This window comes from Chrysochloris asiatica, unplaced genomic scaffold (genome assembly GCF_000296735.1).
Source record: "Chrysochloris asiatica unplaced genomic scaffold, ChrAsi1.0 scaffold00001, whole genome shotgun sequence".
Classification (NCBI taxonomy): domain Eukaryota; kingdom Metazoa; phylum Chordata; class Mammalia; order Afrosoricida; family Chrysochloridae; genus Chrysochloris; species Chrysochloris asiatica.
Genome location: NW_006408519.1, coordinates 39,265,820 through 39,283,862, shown reverse-complemented (window position 1 = coordinate 39,283,862; position 18,043 = coordinate 39,265,820). Strand labels below are relative to the sequence as shown.

General features: G+C 46.5%; 1 protein-coding gene across 1 annotated transcript in view; it reads left to right on the top strand.

Annotated features, from left to right (window-relative positions):
• The first annotated feature begins 5,468 nt into the window (after positions 1-5,468).
• Positions 5,469-18,043, top strand: part of ADCY8 (adenylate cyclase 8 (brain)) — a 285,844-nt gene continuing 273,269 nt past the window's right edge. The window contains exon 1 of the mRNA XM_006830840.1: positions 5,469-6,431. Coding sequence (XP_006830903.1) covers positions 5,469-6,431 — 963 coding nt within the window. The remainder of the gene's footprint in view (positions 6,432-18,043) is intronic.

Below are 18,043 nucleotides of genomic sequence, written 5' to 3'. Positions count from 1 at the left end.
TGAGATCCCTGGACTTAGATACGCATGATGCCTATTGACTTTAGCACTGCCTTCCCCTGGAATTTTGTCAGAGCCCCAAAAAGCCCATTGCCCTGGAGTGGATTCCAATTCATAGGGACCCTACAGGACACTGTAGGATTACCCTAGAGGGTTGCCAAGGCTAGAATCTTCACAGAAGCAGGCTGCCACATCCTTCCCCCATAGAGTAGCCGGGGTTTAAACCACCAGCCTTTCAGTTAACAGCTTAGTACCCAGGGCTGTGCAAAACAATTCAAGTCTTTGATCTTTCCTAAGAGCAGTGGTCCCAGGCAAGGCAGGCATGTCATTTTCCTTTAAGGATTTCCAACTCTGGAATCTGCCATGTCACAAACACCAGTCTTCCCTTTGGAAACAGGATCTCTCTGGTTTCAGGTCCCTTTCTTGAACCTAGCCCATCTTTTCTTCTACATGTGAATATTTTATACATCTTCAGTGAGTGTCAGGAGTCCTGATGGGCATTTTGCAAAGGGGACATCAACACTGATAAAATTCAAAGGTAGATGGTAATATAATCATAACCTTGGTAATTGAAAGTGAATTTCAGGAAAAGAAATGTCCTCTTCTAAAGCCTATCTTCTGTCCATGTGGCCAAGAACAGGCAGCAACGTCACAAAACAAATGTGTTATTTTCCAAGAGGCAGCGCCCTTGCCACCACCACCACCACTATGCATACGAAATAAAGTAAGCCAAGTCAATTATTTTGTCTAAATCCAAGATGTAAATATCTTTTTGTTTGTTTGCTTACAAGCCATAGAAAAAGTATCTCTGGTTGGAACCGAGCACAACAAACAGTCCTTCCATCAAAATAAGATCATGTTCTGCTGCCTTCACCTGCCACTTGGGGTCATCCAACCAGAGCACATACAGCCAAAACAGCTCAGAAGTTTCTGATTTATTTTGCTTTTAGTAAGGCAAAATATATTTGACATTCTCATTTCTATCAGCCTTTTTAAAATTAGGTCAACATTGACTGATGGTATATTACAGCATTCTCACGAAACATATGCGTACTTGATTTATGCAATCCAAGTTTAAATTGCTACAGTTTTGCTAACAATCATGAGATCCAGAGTGAATTACTTAATTCCTACTACTCAATATTCTAGTCAGGGAATTGGGAATAGAGAAGAGAAGACTCTATACCTCATAGAATCACTGAGATGATTAAAGCAGATGTTTGCAAAAGACCTAAAGAGGCCTGATCTCTAACTAGGTGGGTGCTCAGTAAATTGTTGCTAACCATATGTTGGAAGACCAAGAATGCTCTTCAGAAACAAAGATGGCAAGACTGTATCTCCTGTCCTTTTGACATGAAGGGACCCTGGAGAAGGACTTCATAATTGGTAAAGAGGTTCAGAGAAAAAGTTAATGCCCCTCAACAAGCTGGACTGATACAGTGGCTCCAACAGTGAATGCCCACATAATACTTTAATAATTGTGAAAAGTGTACAGGATGGGGCAGTATTTTCTTCTGTTGGACACAGGATCCCTGTTAATCAGAACTACACAGCACCTAACAACAGCAACAATTATATACACTACCACAGATGTTAGAAGCTGGGAGATAAAAATCCAAGAAAAAAAACAGTCCTTCTCTTTAAGGAGTTCTCTCTGCTTTATGGGAAGAGATGATAGATATGCAAGCCAACAACGTACAGTTAGTCCCTGTAGTAAGGACCATATGAGAAGTACCCAAAATACTGGAAGTACCCAGATTATGGGAGAATAGAGGAGGACACCATCCATTCTCCCTGGGGGTACTAGGGAGGTTTTTTAGAGAGACAACATTTCCCAAGCTCTGGAGGGTGAGGTGAGCCACATTTAGATGGGGATGAAGGAACCATTGCAAAAGAAGGAAACTTGAAAAAAAAAAAAAAGACAGTAGGATGGCAAAGTACAGTCCCTGGATTACGGTCAAGAACCAGTCTTCATAAATATTGTAGAATAAATGAACGTACATGAGTGAGTGGTTCATGAGGCCTCAATGCAGTCTTCTGTCATCTCATATTTTAAGTGAATCACAATCATTCAGGAGTTTGCATCTTCCAAAAAGTCCCTTGATATGATATTTGCACTAAGCTATTGTTGTCATTCAGAAAACAGTTTTGTTTTGTTTTGCATATAAGTAATTTCCACCATGTAGACAGAATGGAGCTGTGGTTTCAACAAGAAGGATAACTTTGGGATTTCATCAATGCAACCTACCGTAACACCCATAAAGCCAAAAAAAAAAAAAAAAAAAGACCACTTTGGAGTGCCTGGAACAGATGTAATGTTTTCCCCCTGATACATGTGCTTCAACCTTTGAGTTCAGGAAATTCTTTGAGTTTCATTCTGTTGCAGACTACACTCATTCATCAGTCTGAGTCATTTGATCTGATTGGGTCCAATCTCCCCCTCCTTGGCCCGCCTTCTTTTGCTGCTGAATAAATCATCCTGGGACGGATCCAGGTTGGAGGACGATTTTCATAGGAAAGTTCCATCTGCTTTCAATCCTTCATTTATTCAGGCTGAGTGCTCAGGCCCCCAAGGAGAAAGAATTGAGAAAATAAAGAAGTGTCTTCCACTGCCAAGTTTGCTAATATGGTCATTAGCACGGATGGCTTGGGGCAATGTGGCCTTAGAGAAGGCAATTCCCCCATTGGCTTCTGCTGTTAGCTTGGGTAGGCAGATACAGTCTCCCAGTCCTTCTGGGCCAGTCTGGGCCAGTCTGTTCAAGTCAAGAGAATTATTACCTAGCCTGGAGTTTTAGGCCAGCTGAAGAAGCAGTTGAGTCCAAAGGCATCCTGGAAGGGAAAGCAGGCATTTTCTTTCCCAGAGATGCAGTTTCTGGATTTATTTCAATAAGACCTAGATCACAGAAGTCGAAAGGATTTTCAGGTGTTTTGCCTTTAGCTCTCAACCCAGCCCACCCCAGGAATGGGCCAAGCACTCTGGAAAATGTTCGCTCATTAACAAATTGAATCATCTAAAACCAGATGAAATGTAAACTGGCATTACTTCTGTTTAGAACCCAGCATTTTCTTTTGTTCCCTTTCTTGTCTAGAGGACTGGAAGGGACATACTTGCAGAATGTGTGTCAAATCCCAGAGAACTACAGTGAAAGGATGAGGAGCACTGAAGGTTAGGGCCTTTTTCCCTCTTCTTTCTGGGATTTTCTGAAAGACAGGAGATCTGTTCTGGGGTTAAACCGAAATCCCTGAGAGTGAGAAAGAACAGAAAAGCATTTAATCCCGTGTTTCTGGGGCACATCTAACACAAATAACCCTAGAGATAGTGTGTACGCGTAGGGGGCAGCTAAACCTATTCCTGGTCTGGTCAGCTGAGAAGGGAGGACGAGAGAATAGAGAAGGGGAAAACACTGGCTCAGAAGGGGCGGAGGGGGGCGGCCAGGTGGTTTTTTGGGTTTGCTTGGGACGCCACCGCGAGCCCAGAAAGCGCCCAAGGTCTGACGTCATTGACCATCAGCTGACTGTTCAGGGCCCGGGCTCCACCGGCTTCAGCCGCAGTTGTGGTGGCGGAGGTGGCGGCTACCAAGGCTCCGCCACCTGCAGCCGGCCTCGGGACTGCGGAGGCGGCGTCACTCGCCCTGCAGACCCCGAGACCCCGTTCCGCTTGGCGGTGGCTTGGGCTCATCGCGCCCAGCACGCTGCGCCTTGGCGCGCCCGGGCGCTTTGTTGGCAACCACTCGGCGGGAAACCGGCCCCTGGAAATGCCTTCCCCACCTCCTATGCTTCTACCCTATTAGCGGAGAGAAACTTAGTGTGCGGGATGCGCTGGGAGCGTCCTACAGCTCTCCGGATCCGGATGGCAAAGAGACGCCTGCAGAAAGCTGCCTGCCTCTAAAATCAGGCTTTCTTGAGGGATTTTGCTTTGAGTCTGGAAGTTGGCTTGCTACAAGACGCCGAGTGGTGAGGAAGGCAGGGGACCCTCTATCCAAAGCACTGGGCTCTAGGGTCGGTGGGTAAAGCCGCCTACGAGCCGAGCACCGCACCTGTCCGAGACAGCGGAAGACACTGTCCGCGCGGTCAGCCAGAGCAGTGGCTACTAGCGCGTAGGACAGGCCGGAGGGAGAGCCGGGCGCGGGCGGAGCCGAGCCGCGTCTATCCTCCCCAACCGACCGGCGAGCGCCGCTCAAACCCCGACCGTCAGGGAACAATCTGGAGTCTGCATCGCTGCACCGCCACCCCCACTCCAGCTCTGGGGGCGTGGCTTGGCGTGGGGGCGGGTTCAAGTCGCCGCGGGGGTCTGACCGCTCAGACAAGTCTCCAAATTCCTGCCAGTCGCCGGGTGCCCGCGGAGCGCTCCGGAGCTCCAGGCTAGCACCAAGCAACTTCACTAGATCCCGAGGCGTCTCAGCCGACTTCCACGCGACCTGTCTAGTCGTCCACACCTGACATCCGCGCCCCCGCTGACTTTCGGGGCTTCAGCCTCCAGTCCGCACTAGTGGCTTCTCTGCATCTCGAGCTGGTAGCTTTGAAGAGCTCCACTTTTTCCTTTCCCCGCCTCCCGCTCCTCTAGCTCCGGACCAGATGGTTTCCAAAGGGTGAAGTGAAGGGGATGGGAACTGCGGGTTGCCACCCCGCGAATACACAACTGGAAAAGCCGAACTCGCCTTTTAGCCGAGGTTGGGACCCTGGGACCAGGCCTTCTGCATCTCCGAGGGATGCTTCTGGCCAAAGGCAGTCCTGAGCTGTCGCTCCTCGCTCTGAAAGTGGGGGCAGCCAAGAGCGAGCCGAGGATGGAGCCTCAGCCCACCCTCTCCTCCAAATTAACTGTTTGGTGATTTGTTAGCGCTGAGGCTACCACCTCTCCAAACCCGCTAAGCGTCCGCCACCTGGCGGTCCCCCACTCCTCCCCTCTCTGCCCCCGCCTCAAGCTCCGCCCCGGCTCCCCATCCCGGCGCAATGGAGTTCTCTGAAAGGCGATGTTTCAACCGCAGCTGCTAACTTCGTACCCGCAGCCGCCGCGGGTCACCCAGGCCTGTTCCTCTGCAGCCGCCGAGTGGGCGTCCCAAACCCATTGCTGGAACCAGGAGCCGCCTGCCAGGCGAGCAGCTGAAACGCGGTGACTAGAGTCAAGGCGGCGCCAAGACGCAAAACGCAGAACCAGTCGAGGAGCCGGAACCCGGGAAGGGGCTGCGTGGTTTGGAAAGCCGGATTCTGCGGACAAATAGCCGCGGCTGCCGCGCTCCCAAGCTGCGCGGCGCGCAAGGACGCAGAAGTCAGCTGCGGTCTTCTTGGTGCCCTTTGCCCCCCGCGCACTATGACTTGACCTGCTCGTCCCCTGCCCAGGGCTCTTGGCAGCAGGAGGCCAGGGAGTTGAGCACTGGCCACCAAGCCCCCGCCAGGCCTCCTCTGGGTCTTTGGGCACCCCGGGCCCGGCTGTATCCCGCGGGTCGGCGCTTTCCTCCTTGAGGCCTGGTGCCATGGAGCTCTCGGATGTGCGCTGCCTTAGCGGCAGCGAAGAACTCTACACCATCCACCCGACGCCCCCGGCCGGCGACGGCGGGAGCGGGTCCCGGCCTCAGCGGCTGCTGTGGCAGACGGCGGTGCGGCACATCACCGAGCAGCGCTTCATCCACCCGCACCGCGGCGGCAGTGGCAGCGGCGGCGGCGGGAGCGCAAGCTCGGACAAAAGCGCAGACCCTGCGGTAGGCGGCCCCAACCACCACGCGCCGCAGCTGTCCGGCGACTCGGCGCTGCCCCTCTACTCGCTGGGCTACGGGGAGCGCGCGCACAACACTGGCGGCATCAAAATTTTCCCGGAGCGCCGAGGGAGCGGCAGCGCCAGCGGGGGCGGGGGCGACTTGGGTTTCCTGCATCTCGACTGCGCCCCGAGCAACTCGGATTTCTTCCTCAGTGGGGGCTATAGCTACCGAGGGGTCATTTTCCCTACGCTGCGCAACTCCTTCAAGTCGCGGGATCTGGAACGCCTCTACCAGCGCTATTTCCTAGGCCAGAGGCGCAAATCCGAGGTGGTGATGAACGTGCTGGACGTGTTGACCAAACTCACCCTCTTGGTTCTCCACCTGAGCCTGGCCTCAGTACCCATGGACCCTCTCAAGGGCATTCTGCTGGGTTTTTTCACTGGCATCGAGGTGGTGATCTGCGCCCTGGTCGTGGTCAGAAAGGACACCACCTCCCACACGTACCTGCAGTACAGTGGCGTGGTTACCTGGGTGGCCATGACCACCCAGATCCTGGCAGCAGGCCTCGGCTACGGGCTCTTGGGTGACGGCATTGGCTACGTGCTCTTCACCCTCTTCGCCACCTACAGCATGGTGCCGCTGCCGCTCACCTGGGCCATTCTGGCCGGCCTGAGCACCTCGCTTCTGCAAGTGGTCCTCCAACTGGTCATCCCCAGACTGGCGGTCATTTCCATCAACCAGGTAACTTCTACTTTCTCCAGGGGCTTCTAGAGAGCCAGAAACACCTCCCTCGCTTTGTGACCTCTCCCCCAGGCCAGCCTGGCGGTTGATTTACACCTACTTTACACCTAGGAGGCCTGAGGTGTTAATGGGAGCCATCTCTTTCTTTCTGAGGGATCAAAACCCCTGAGCTGGAGAATAGGGACCCTGCAGGATAGAGCGCTGCCCCATAGGGTTCTCAAGGTTGTCATCTTTATGGTTGTGAACTGCCCCCTCCTTCTCCTGCTTATTAGCAGGTGAGCGCTTAACCACCGCGCCACCAGGGCCCTTTTCTTTAAGGGCAACGAAATTCCATATTGCCTCAGAATTTCGTTTAACGTCACCCTTCCTGTATGATTCTGGGATTGATTCTATTCTGACACCTGTTAGAGATGGGGAGGAGAAGCACTCCAATTTAGAAAGTGACCAATTCTTTAAAGGCTTTACTTTTAAAGTCACACTAGGAGTTGGATGTTTGTACGTCTCCATGCCATAAGCCCTCAGTTCTACAAGGAAGGAGGGCCCACGTTTGTGGGGTGTATACTAATTGCCATTTCTGGGTTATTACTTACATGCTATCTCACCCCATCCTCCAGCAATGCTATGAGACATGTTTCATTAGGGAATGTTTTATTGCCTTGGGGATCTGAGATACTGTGTATTCATTCTTATTACAGTCTCCAGTCGACGTTCAGGAATTGAAGGGCAGGAGGACAGAACTGCAGGAGGAATGCAGTTTTGCTGAACTGCTAAGGGACATTTTGATGTCCATGGTTTGAAATGATATTTGAGGGCAATATCATTGACTCTGTAGGGCCCTTTTTCCTTCGATCCCACTTTCTATCCCTCCCCATTAATTATAGATGTCTATGAGAACACAGTTCCCCTGGTCTGGGGATGAGAGTGTTGAGTGATGACTTCATTGTTTAAATTCATGGTAAGCAATAAATAGATAAATAATGGTGGGACATTTTCTTTGCCAAATGTCTGGAAGATACGAGGAGGGTTAATTTAGGAGCTTCTAGAAAACCAGGGAAACCTGTCAACTGAAGTGTTTTCAAACAGCAAGCAGATGGGAGGGGCTTGGGCCAGAGGCTACCTGTATGGATGGAGTGCCCTGCCTCAGAGCCATTTGTGCTCCATTGTTGTTACTGTTGTTGTCAGCTGCCATCCAGTTGGTACCGAGAACAAAACACTGCCCGATCCTGGGCCAGCCTCACTACTGTTGCCATGCTTGAGTCCATCGATGCTGCCACTTGGCCAATCCATCTCACTGGGCGTCCTTCCTCTTTTTCTCTGACTCTCCACCCTACCAAACATGATATCCTTCTCCAGCGACTGGTCCCTCCTGACAATATATCCAAAGTATGAGAGACCAAGTTTGGCCATCCTGGCCTCCAAGGAGCACTCTGGCTGCACTTCTTCCAACACGGATCTGTTCGTTCTTTTGGCAGTCCATGACACTTTCAATATTTCCTCCATTGTGTCCCATTAAAAGCTTACAATTCCTCCTCCCCCCTTGTCGTTGGGCTTGAGTGGATGGTTCTTAGACTGACCAGGTACTACACCTCTGAAAATTGCTCATGATTTTTGGGATTTAGACTCTTCTTGATGAGTCTATATTCATGTGTTCAGTTTCCTTATCTGGCTGGCTGCTTTTACATTGATTTTAAAGGTCTTTCTGGTTAAAGCTAAGAGTATGAAAAGTACATGAATGTCATCATCAGACACAAAATGGGGATCACAGAACCTCTCTGAGTATGGTTGGATCAGACAATAATAAAAACCTTCTCAAATCATATAAACCAGCCTCAGTTTGGGAAGAGGAAATCACTTTCTTTCTTTGGGATTGTATACACTTGTATTTTCTTCCTTGTATTTTAAAATCCTGTTTGCATGTAAGTCTAAACCCCAATATCTTCTAAATCTCTTGTTTCCAAGTTCTCACTCTCTCTCTCTTTTGGATGTGCTTTATTGTGTACCTGTTGTTGTTGTTAAATGCTGTAGAGTCATTTCCGACTCATATCTGTCTTATACAGAGTTTCTGAGGAGCAGCTGAAGAGTTTGAACCACTGACCAGGCAGTTCAAACTGACCTTGTGGTCCAGTGTTTATCCCACAACATCACACCAGTACTCCTAGGTGTCAGCAATGCCTCTCCCCACAGCCCTCTTCTTCTTCTCATCTCCGTTTCCTTCTTCCTTCCTCTCTTCTTCTTTCTTATCTCACTATCTCACTTGAAGATGTCTTCACAACCGATTCCTTCAGCTACTCAAAGATCTGAAGAAAACTCAAGCTATTATAACCCACTACTTGTCACGTGGCTGCCTCCTTTGGTACACATTACTAAAAACTTCACCAACTAAGTTTGGAAGAGTGTTTAGAATAACACATCTCGAGTGGCACATGATGAATATTCTTAAGTTCTAAGTATAGAGATCCTTTTCTTGCCAAATGAATCCAGAAAGTAAATTTTTGCTCCATATTTGTTTTCTACTCTACTCAAATACTACCAGATGGGAGAAGATTAAAAATAATTCCCAAGTGCCTTCCTACTCCCACCCGATCATAAACAATTCTCCACTGTGAAAATCAAGAGCCCAGTCCGGTACATACACGCGAACAGTGCTCATTCAGCTTTCTGTTTGGGTAGGAATTGTGGATAAATCCTTGGGTCCTAGGTTCAGTTACCTTCTACTAGTTCCTGCAAGTACAACCAGAGCCCAGTCCCTTCTCTTAGGTGTTGAAAAGGCCTTGGCGCCTTTGGTTGCAAAACGTTGACTTTGGCGCCCTCTAGGGGTCCAAGCTTCCTTCCTAGCTCTTGCTATATTGCAAGACTGGAAGAATTAATCAATTTGAATAATGTTTTAAATGTATGATTTTGAATGGACCTCTTTGGCTTTGCTGGAGCCCTGGTGATGCTCTGCTGCTAACTGAAACTTTGGTACTTTGAACCCACCACCCACTCTGTGGGAGGAAGATGAAGAATGGGTTTCCCCGAAGATGCCAGCCTTGGAAACCCTACGGAGTCCTTCTGCTCTGTCTTATAGGGTCGCTGTGGGTTGCTGTCAACTTGACGACCATGAGTGTTTAGTTGTCCATGCTTGGTGATATCCAAAGCATACTTAAAACCTTCTAATAACCTTTCCTAGTAATTAAAACAAAATCTAAATTCTTCCCAAGGCTGATTCAATCCTCTGCATGCCGGTACCTGTTTATCTCTGCAGTCTCATCTCCTCGGGCTCCCAATAATATCCCAAGCTCATGCCTACTTCTGGATCTTTGTGCTTTCTGCTTAGAGCACTTTTCCCCAGGTTCTCACAAGACTGACACATCCTCACCACTCTGGATTCAGTTTCAGTGCTACTCTCCAGACTTGACGTGTTCTGTTTGATTTTGGTGGTGGTGGTGTTCTATTTGGTAGCACATACACTCTCTGAAATGATTCTATCTCTTTGTACATGGAGTTTCTCACCCTCCCCCCCACACACTATCACCACTATACAAACTCCTCTCATGCAAGTGTACTGTCAATAACACTCACTTGCATCTAGAAAAACTCCAAGCACATTTTTTGTTGTTCTTAAATGCTGTTGAGTCACTTCCAACCCATAGCGACCCTGTATAGTGTTTCCAAGGAGTGGCTAGTGAGTTTGAACCGACCTTGCCGTTCAAGCTGACTTTGCAATCCAGCACATTAACCCACAGTGCCACACTAGGACTCCTCCAAGAATATGTTGTTGTTGTTAGGCGCCATCGAGTCGATACCGACCCATAGTGACCTTATGCACAGCAGAACAAAACACTGCCCGATCTTGAGCCAACCTCACTACTGTTGCTACACTTGAGCCCATTGATGCTGCCACTTGGCCATTCCATCTCGTTGGGGGTCTTCCTCTTTTTCTCTGACCCTCCACCTTACCAAACACGATATCCTTCTCCAGTGACTGGTCCCTTCTGACAATATGTCTGAAGTATGGGAGATGAAGTTTGGCCATCCTGGCTTCTAAGGAGCACTCTGGCTGAACTTCTCCCAACATGGATCTATTGGCTCTTTTGGCAGCCCACGGCACTTTCAATATTCTCCTCCATCGCCATAACTCAAAAGCATCAATTCTTCTACGGTCTTCCTTATTCACTGTCCAGCTTTCATATAGCAGTCAATAAATTAACAGTCCCTGAAGGAACAAAGGCTGTTCATGGCATGAAACCCACCACCCACGGCCATCAAGTAGATTCCAAGTCCTAGTGACCCAGTATGACAAAGTAAAACCTGCTCCAGAGGGTATCATCCCAAGCTGTAAATCTTCAAGGAAACACACTGGCACACCTTTCTTCTTTGAAATTGCTGGTCAGTTCAAACCACCAACCTTCTGGATAGCAATTCAATGCCTAGCCCACCATACCACTTGCTGCTGTTGTTGTTGTTATGTGCTGTGGAGTCGGTTCCGACTCATAGCGACCCTATACAGGGTTTCCGAGATTGTAAGTCTTTACGGGAGCAGAAAGCCTCATCTTTCTCCTGCGGAACAGCTGGTAGTTTCGAACTGCTGACCTCGTGGTTCACAGCCCGATTCGTAACCACTACGCTACCATACCACTAGGAATCCTTTATTCATGGCATAGGGAATATTATGAAATAAGAAGTGCCCTGAGACTGTGTTCTTGAAAGCTTTACATACATGCACGAGTCATATGTGTAATATAGTTGTTTACACATGAACATGCTTTAGAGAAACCAAAGCACAGTTTGGTCTCATCCTTAACATTTGTAGGGTGCTGTAGGTATGACTGAGCACTTTGTGGCACTGTAGTATCAGCACTGGACTGCAAACCGTAAGGTCAGCAGTTCAAACCCATCAGTTGCTCCTTGGAAACCGTACGCAGGGTCTCTGAATCAAAAGCGGCTTGATGGCACTTGATGGCACTTAATAACAGCAAGCATGTTCACACGCATTAGTACATCTCATTGTGACACATAGATGGGATCGTGTTTCATTTTCATTTCAGAAATGAAATGGCAAATTCTCTGAAATGTTAACAGGATGTTCCCAAGATTTTGACTCTAATAAGTGATAGAGGCAGTGTTGAAACCCAGGCTCCAGTGCCAGTCAGTGTTCATAACCCTTCAGGGGTAGTATTCCACACACATGAGCATTTGCAATGGTCCAAAAGCAAGGAGTACCTGTCTCAACTGTTCAAGAAAGTAATACTCCACGTAACACATGGGTTAACACTTACTGAAAAATCCAAGGGAAATGATGAGGAAAATGACTGACTTGTGGAGACAGGTGATTTTGCAGCTAGCTCATCATTTTGCTCAGCTCGACACAACTTTGTCTAATGAAGGCCATAAACCCTGGACTATCATCTGTCTCTGCATTCATCTGGAGGCCCTCTTAGAGGATGGCTTGCATTTAACTTAGCATTTTTAAGAATCGGGAAATTAAAATGAGAGCATAGTGTCACTGTGCCTCGGCAGCAGTGATACTGCCCAGAAAATGACATTTTCTACAATAACAGATGAGCCAATGATCGTGTTCCCCAAGTCTAAACACTAGTCATCTGCCCATTCTCTCTCCCTTACAAAGCCTTTACTTCTCTGTAACAACCAAGCTGCAGCAGATCTCTGTAGATGCTCAGTGTGAGGAGGCAGAGCTGTGTGTTCATTTAGATCAATGGGTACTTTCCACTATACATACAAGGTGGACCCTCAAAGAGAGCTACCTAGGAGCTCTGTTACCATTAGCAGACGATAGATGCTTCCTCCATTCAGTTATAGCAAGCTGAAGCCATCAAATCGTCATCTGGTCCTGTTACAACCTTATAATCTGATAGGGCTGGACCACTGTAATCCACAAGGTTTTCATTGGCTCATTTTCAGACGTAGATTTCCAGGCCTTTTTGGAACGTGTTCATCAGCATATAAGCTTCCACTGACAGGTGTGATTGTGAATGAGATGCATTGGCTTGGAACTGACCCGGGTCTCCATCAGGGGAAGTGAGAATCTCACTACTGAATCACCTGCCCAATTGTCAGTTGTCGTGGAGTTGGTTCTGACTCATGATGGCCCCTGGGGTTTCCGAGTAGAACTGCCTTTTGTAGCACTTTCATGACTGCCACCTTTCCAAATCTAGACTGGCAGACCTTTCTTCCCAAGCACATTTTGGTGAATCAGAACCGCTAACCTTTCTGAGAGTAGCTTAGTACTTAATTCACCATTTGTACCATTCAGGGCTGCAGTTACTCCTCCTTGGGGAAGGAGTTAACACACCTTTCAGTCTGTGACTCAACCTCCTAAGTGTGCTTTGTTATTCTGAGACACTGGTTTGTTCTTGCTGTTTGTTTTCTATTTCGTAAGCAAACTTTTACCCATAGGACAATTCATCACCTAATGACATCATATACAGAAAATGATTACTGATGAGGTTCTGTTTGCTGGATTTTTTCACCGCTAGACAGAGTCTAAGCTAATGCTGTCATTAGCATTTTGTTGCTTTTGTTGTTGTTGTTAAGTGCCGTCGAGTCGGTTCTGACTCATAGCGACCCTGTATAGGGTTTCCATGGAGCAGCTGGTGGGTTTGAACTGCTGACTCTGTGGTTCACAGACCATTGCTGATCCTACAGCGCCACACCAGGAGTCATTAGCATTTTACCCTGTTTTAATTGCTTGTGACGAGACTATGAACTACCTAACATTTGGAAGTCACCTCGATCTCATTCTTCAGCTCATTAGTGGGAAGACAGTGAAAATCATTTAGTTATTGGGGAACTGAGAGGCAGCAATATTTAACCTGAAAGATTGCTGCATGATGCTGTTCTCTTGGGGATTTTAAAATGTTCCAGCCAGTGGCTAATGAGGCTCCTGGAGCTCTTGGTGAGGCAGATAGCAGATGTGTCAGAGAAAAAGTGATCTCTCCAACATAGGTCTGCCACCCCAGGCTCCAGGAATGCAAATCCAGGCAAGTTAGCTCTCAAGGTCATGCTGTTGGACTTGAATTTCTCAGACAGCACTTTCCTTCCTGGCTTATACACTCATCAAACAGTTGAGGTTTGAGCCAGAAAAATATGATTTAAAGCATGATCCTTCCATTTGAATAATAACGCAGGACATTTTCAGTTTACCATTTGGTTTTTTAAAAACCTCCTTGGAGAAAAACCCTTGTTTGTCCTGGGCCAGAACGTGGTATGTGGTACGAGCAGGTGGAGGTCAGTTAAGAGACGTCGTCTGTGTCTCTGGCTTCCATATTCATTTCTGATCATGGAAACACGAATTGACTTCACAGTAGAGATCCAAGTATAGGGTGAACGAGAAACCTTTACAAAATATGAACTTAAATGTCTGGATTTTATGTCCTTCTGTACTTCATACCCCCAAGAAGGAACCACAGTGAGTCCCTTTGGAATTCTGGATGGTATAAATGGTTAAGTGCTGGGCTACTAACCCAAAGGCTGGTGGTTCAAATCCATCCAGACGTGCTTGGAAGAAAGGCCTGACCATCTGCTTCCAAAACACCACAGCCGTGAAAGCCGTAGGAGTGCAATTCTACTCTGACACACATGGGGGCGCCATGAGTCGGGATGGACTCAAAGGCAAATGGTAGTTAATGTTAGGCAGACAGCATGTAACTGTAATTGCCCCAATTTGGTAGTTTGTATCAAGGTATAAATACTCCAAGACATAATATTCACAAATCTTCATTAAATGAGTATGATTAGGTTCCGCTTTCATGCACCTCAAAAAGTCAGCTATGCAAACCACCATTCGCTCTAAGGAAGAAAGATTCCGCTCCCGTGAAGATTGTTGTTGTTGTGATGTGCCATGAAGCTGTCTCTAATTCTTCCCAACCCCTATGTACAAGAGAATGAAATAATGCCCTGCCCTCTGCCATCCTCACAATTGTTATGTTTGAGGTAGTTATTGATGTCACTGTGTGTAGGAAGCTTATTGGGGGTCTTCCTCATTTTCACTGACCCTCCACTTTTCCAAGCATGATGTCCTTCTGCATAAAGATGACCTGGGGAACCCCACAGGGCACTGTCATTCTGTCCTGTAGGGTTGACATTGGTGAAAAGACTTGAAGGCTATACGTTTAGGTTTTGCATTTATAGTTTTAGTGAACATTAAAAAAAAAAAGTTGTATCTCTCTATTTTTGTACATTTTCCGTTAGCAAATTCATATAGACTCTAAAAGACATAATTGCCGCATCTCAGCCTATCTGAGAAAAATACCTTTCAAAAACAGCTGTGAGTGTCAACCTTCCCAAGAGGTTCCGGCAAATGCCAGGAAATGGAAACATTATTCTCTTTTACTAGTGAAAAAATAGCCGGAGAATGTCTTTTTTTTTTTGCTTTTCTTCCAGTTTTGCGGGAGAGAATGGGCTTTTGCAAAGGATATTTTTAATGACTACTGAATTGAACCATTAAACCTCTCCAGCTTTAGCCTATAGACACCTTTGCCCTGGGGGTTACAAAGAGTCTCGGAGCCTGCGTGTTTTAGGGAGTGTGGTAAAATAATTGTGTGCTGTGTGTGCTTTGTGAGATTGAATTATGAATTTGTTTTTCTTCATATGCAGTAACATCACCTGACAGATCTCTGTGGCTCAGAGCATAATTAGAGGAGAACTGGGAAGACTGGGCGGACTTTGCTTCTGAGGCTGTGGCTACAATGTCATGCTAAGTAGGGCAAATGCACTAGCATATTTACACTTCAGTGATGGATGGCATTTTAAGAGCTCATCAAAAAACAAGGGAAACCAAGCAGAAAGATGCGAGATTAAATAAAAAAGCCGTTTACCCCAAATTCAGTGCTATTAGCAAATTGTAATCACCTACTGTGACATTTCACTGTTGTCTAAATATTTCTGAGGATGCTGGTCTTTTCATTTCACAAGTGGGTCTCTCTGAATTGATCTTACATGTGTTTATTTTCAGTACATAGGAGACACTTGCCACATTTTTCTCGAACCTTCCCTTTCACCAACCAACAAGGTTGATTCTCTGAATGAATGTCCCATCTGTCTAGATTATCCCATGGGACCACATACCATATCCACTCTATCTTTGCTCATTCTCTGGGCTAGAATTCAAGGTAGCAGGAGCTGAAGGTTGGAAGCGCTGGAGAATTTGTATAAGGCATAGGTTTGAACCTCAGTGAGGAAGAGGATGGGTTATGTAAATAGATAGGTCTTCCTGGGATTGGAGTAGAGGAATGTTGTTGTTCCCAGCCAGCCGCAAGGAGCAGAGCAGAGGAAGCAGGGATATCTGCCCAGTGCTTCCCCAGGAAATGTAATTGGATTTACACACTCAAATTATATCATGTGCGTTGTGTTTATAAAGGACTATTTTAGGAAGTGAGGTCACTTAAACAGCACTCCAGAAGCCAGCTCTTCCCTTTGCTGTTGCTGCTGCGAGCTTTTTCACAGCCAGCCCTGCGGGGTAGAGGAAGGCACCAAGGAGATGCATTAACCTTTGAGATGCCAGACATTCTGCCCGACTTTCTGAAAGAAGCCTGACAATATCCTGGTAGGAGAACTGTCATTATGCTGGTGAATAGAAGTCTCTGGCTATCTTCTCAACAAACAAACATGGCTCCACACACTCTGTGTTTCCAGACAAAGCTGTTTCTTTGCTACATTTGCAAAGGATTATATAAATGGACTGAGACTTGAATTTCACTCAGCTGTTGCTGTTCTTTTTGTTGTTGTTGTCAGGTGCCAGCGAGTTGGTTTTGACTCATAGCAACCCCATGTACAACAGAACAGAACCCTGTCCAGCCCTGCACCACCCGCAAAACGTTTTCAATGCCTGAGGTCATTGTTGCAGCTACTGTGTTAGTCCATGGTGTTAAGGGTCCTCCTCTTCTTCTCTGGTGCTCTGCTTTATCCAGCATCATCTTCTTCTCCAGGTCTGGTCCTTCCTGATACTATGCCCAAAACGCATCAGATGAAGTCTCATCATCCTAACTTTTAAGAATGCTAATTATACTTCTTCCAAGATGTATGTGTTATTCTGACAGTCCATGGTATATTTCATATTCTTCATCAATACCGTAACTCAAGTGCTCAATTCTTCTTCAGGTTTCCTTGTTCATTATCTACATTTCACAAACATAAAGCATGGTTTGGATCAGGAGGACCTTAATCCTCAAAGCGACATCTATGCTTTTTAACAATTTGAAGAGATGTTTTGCAGCAGATTTATTCAGTATAATACATCATTTGATTTCTTGAATGCTGTTTCCATGGATGTTGATTACAGATCTAAGTCAAATGAAATCCTTGACAACTTCAATCTGTCCTCCATTTATCATGATGTTGCTTATTGGTCCAGTTGTGAGGATTTTTCCCCCATTTAGTTAGATCATATATTTTCATATGTATAATACCTTGCACATTCATTAGTTTCTTTCTTCCCCATCCCTCCTACTTCACCTATTGCTAAATATGCTTAAATTACGATGTTACTAATTGCAATATATCTTGCAAGCACAGAATTCTCGTACATCAGAAAATGATAAAATTATACAAGACAAAGATGTGCTCTAGATGTCCAATTAAATCATATTATATACAGTGAGTAGAGTCCTGGTGTGGCATTGCAGGATAATGCACTGTATCACAAGGTCATTCTGAACTGCAATATCAGATGTTCAAATCCACCAACTGCTCCTCAGAAACCCTATACAGGGTTGCTATGAGTCGGAACTGACTTAACAACACTTACCAACAGCAGCAATACAATGAGTGAAATTCCAAAATAGCCATCTCTATTCTACCTAAGTAGAGCTGGTAAGCAGAGTGGTTATGAGTCGGGCTGCTCATCTCATGGTTTACCAGCAGTTCCACAGGAGAAAGATGAGGCTTTCTGCTCCCATTAAGATTTACAGCTTTGGGAACTCTATACAGAGTTGTTATGAGTCAGAATCGACTCCACGGCACACCACCACTATGGCGCCACCACCCTACCGAAAGTGCATACTGAGGGGAAACATTCACAGGAGACCAGACTATTAACTACTGCATTCTGTAAACCATCCACACTTGTCCTGCATCAATTGCTTTCCCGGTTGACTGGAGCAAACAACTTCAGAATCTTTTCTTCATTTTTTAATTATTTACTCTCTGTGTGTGCACATGTGATTACATGTTGAATACACATAATTGCTTATAGAGAGGACTCAAGATCAGGGAATGAAAAATCAAAGTAGATTTCTTGAATGCAAAGCATGTGGAGAAGAATTGTTGTTGTTAGGTGCCACCGAGTCGGTACTGACTCATAGCGACCTTATCTATGCACAACAGAAGGAAACATTGCCCAGTCCTGGGCCGGTCTCACAGTTGTGGCTACGCATTGAGTCCATTGCTGCTGCCACTATGCCAATCCATCTCATTGGGGGTCTTCAGCTTTTCACTGACTCTCTACTTTATCAAGCACAATGTCCTTCTCTAGGGACTGGTCTCTTCTGATAATATGTACGAAGTATGAAAGACAAAGGCTGGCCATCCTGGCTTCTAAGGAGTATTCTGATAGTACATCTTCCAACACAGATTGGTTTGTTCTTTTGGGATTCCATGGTACTCTTAATATTCTT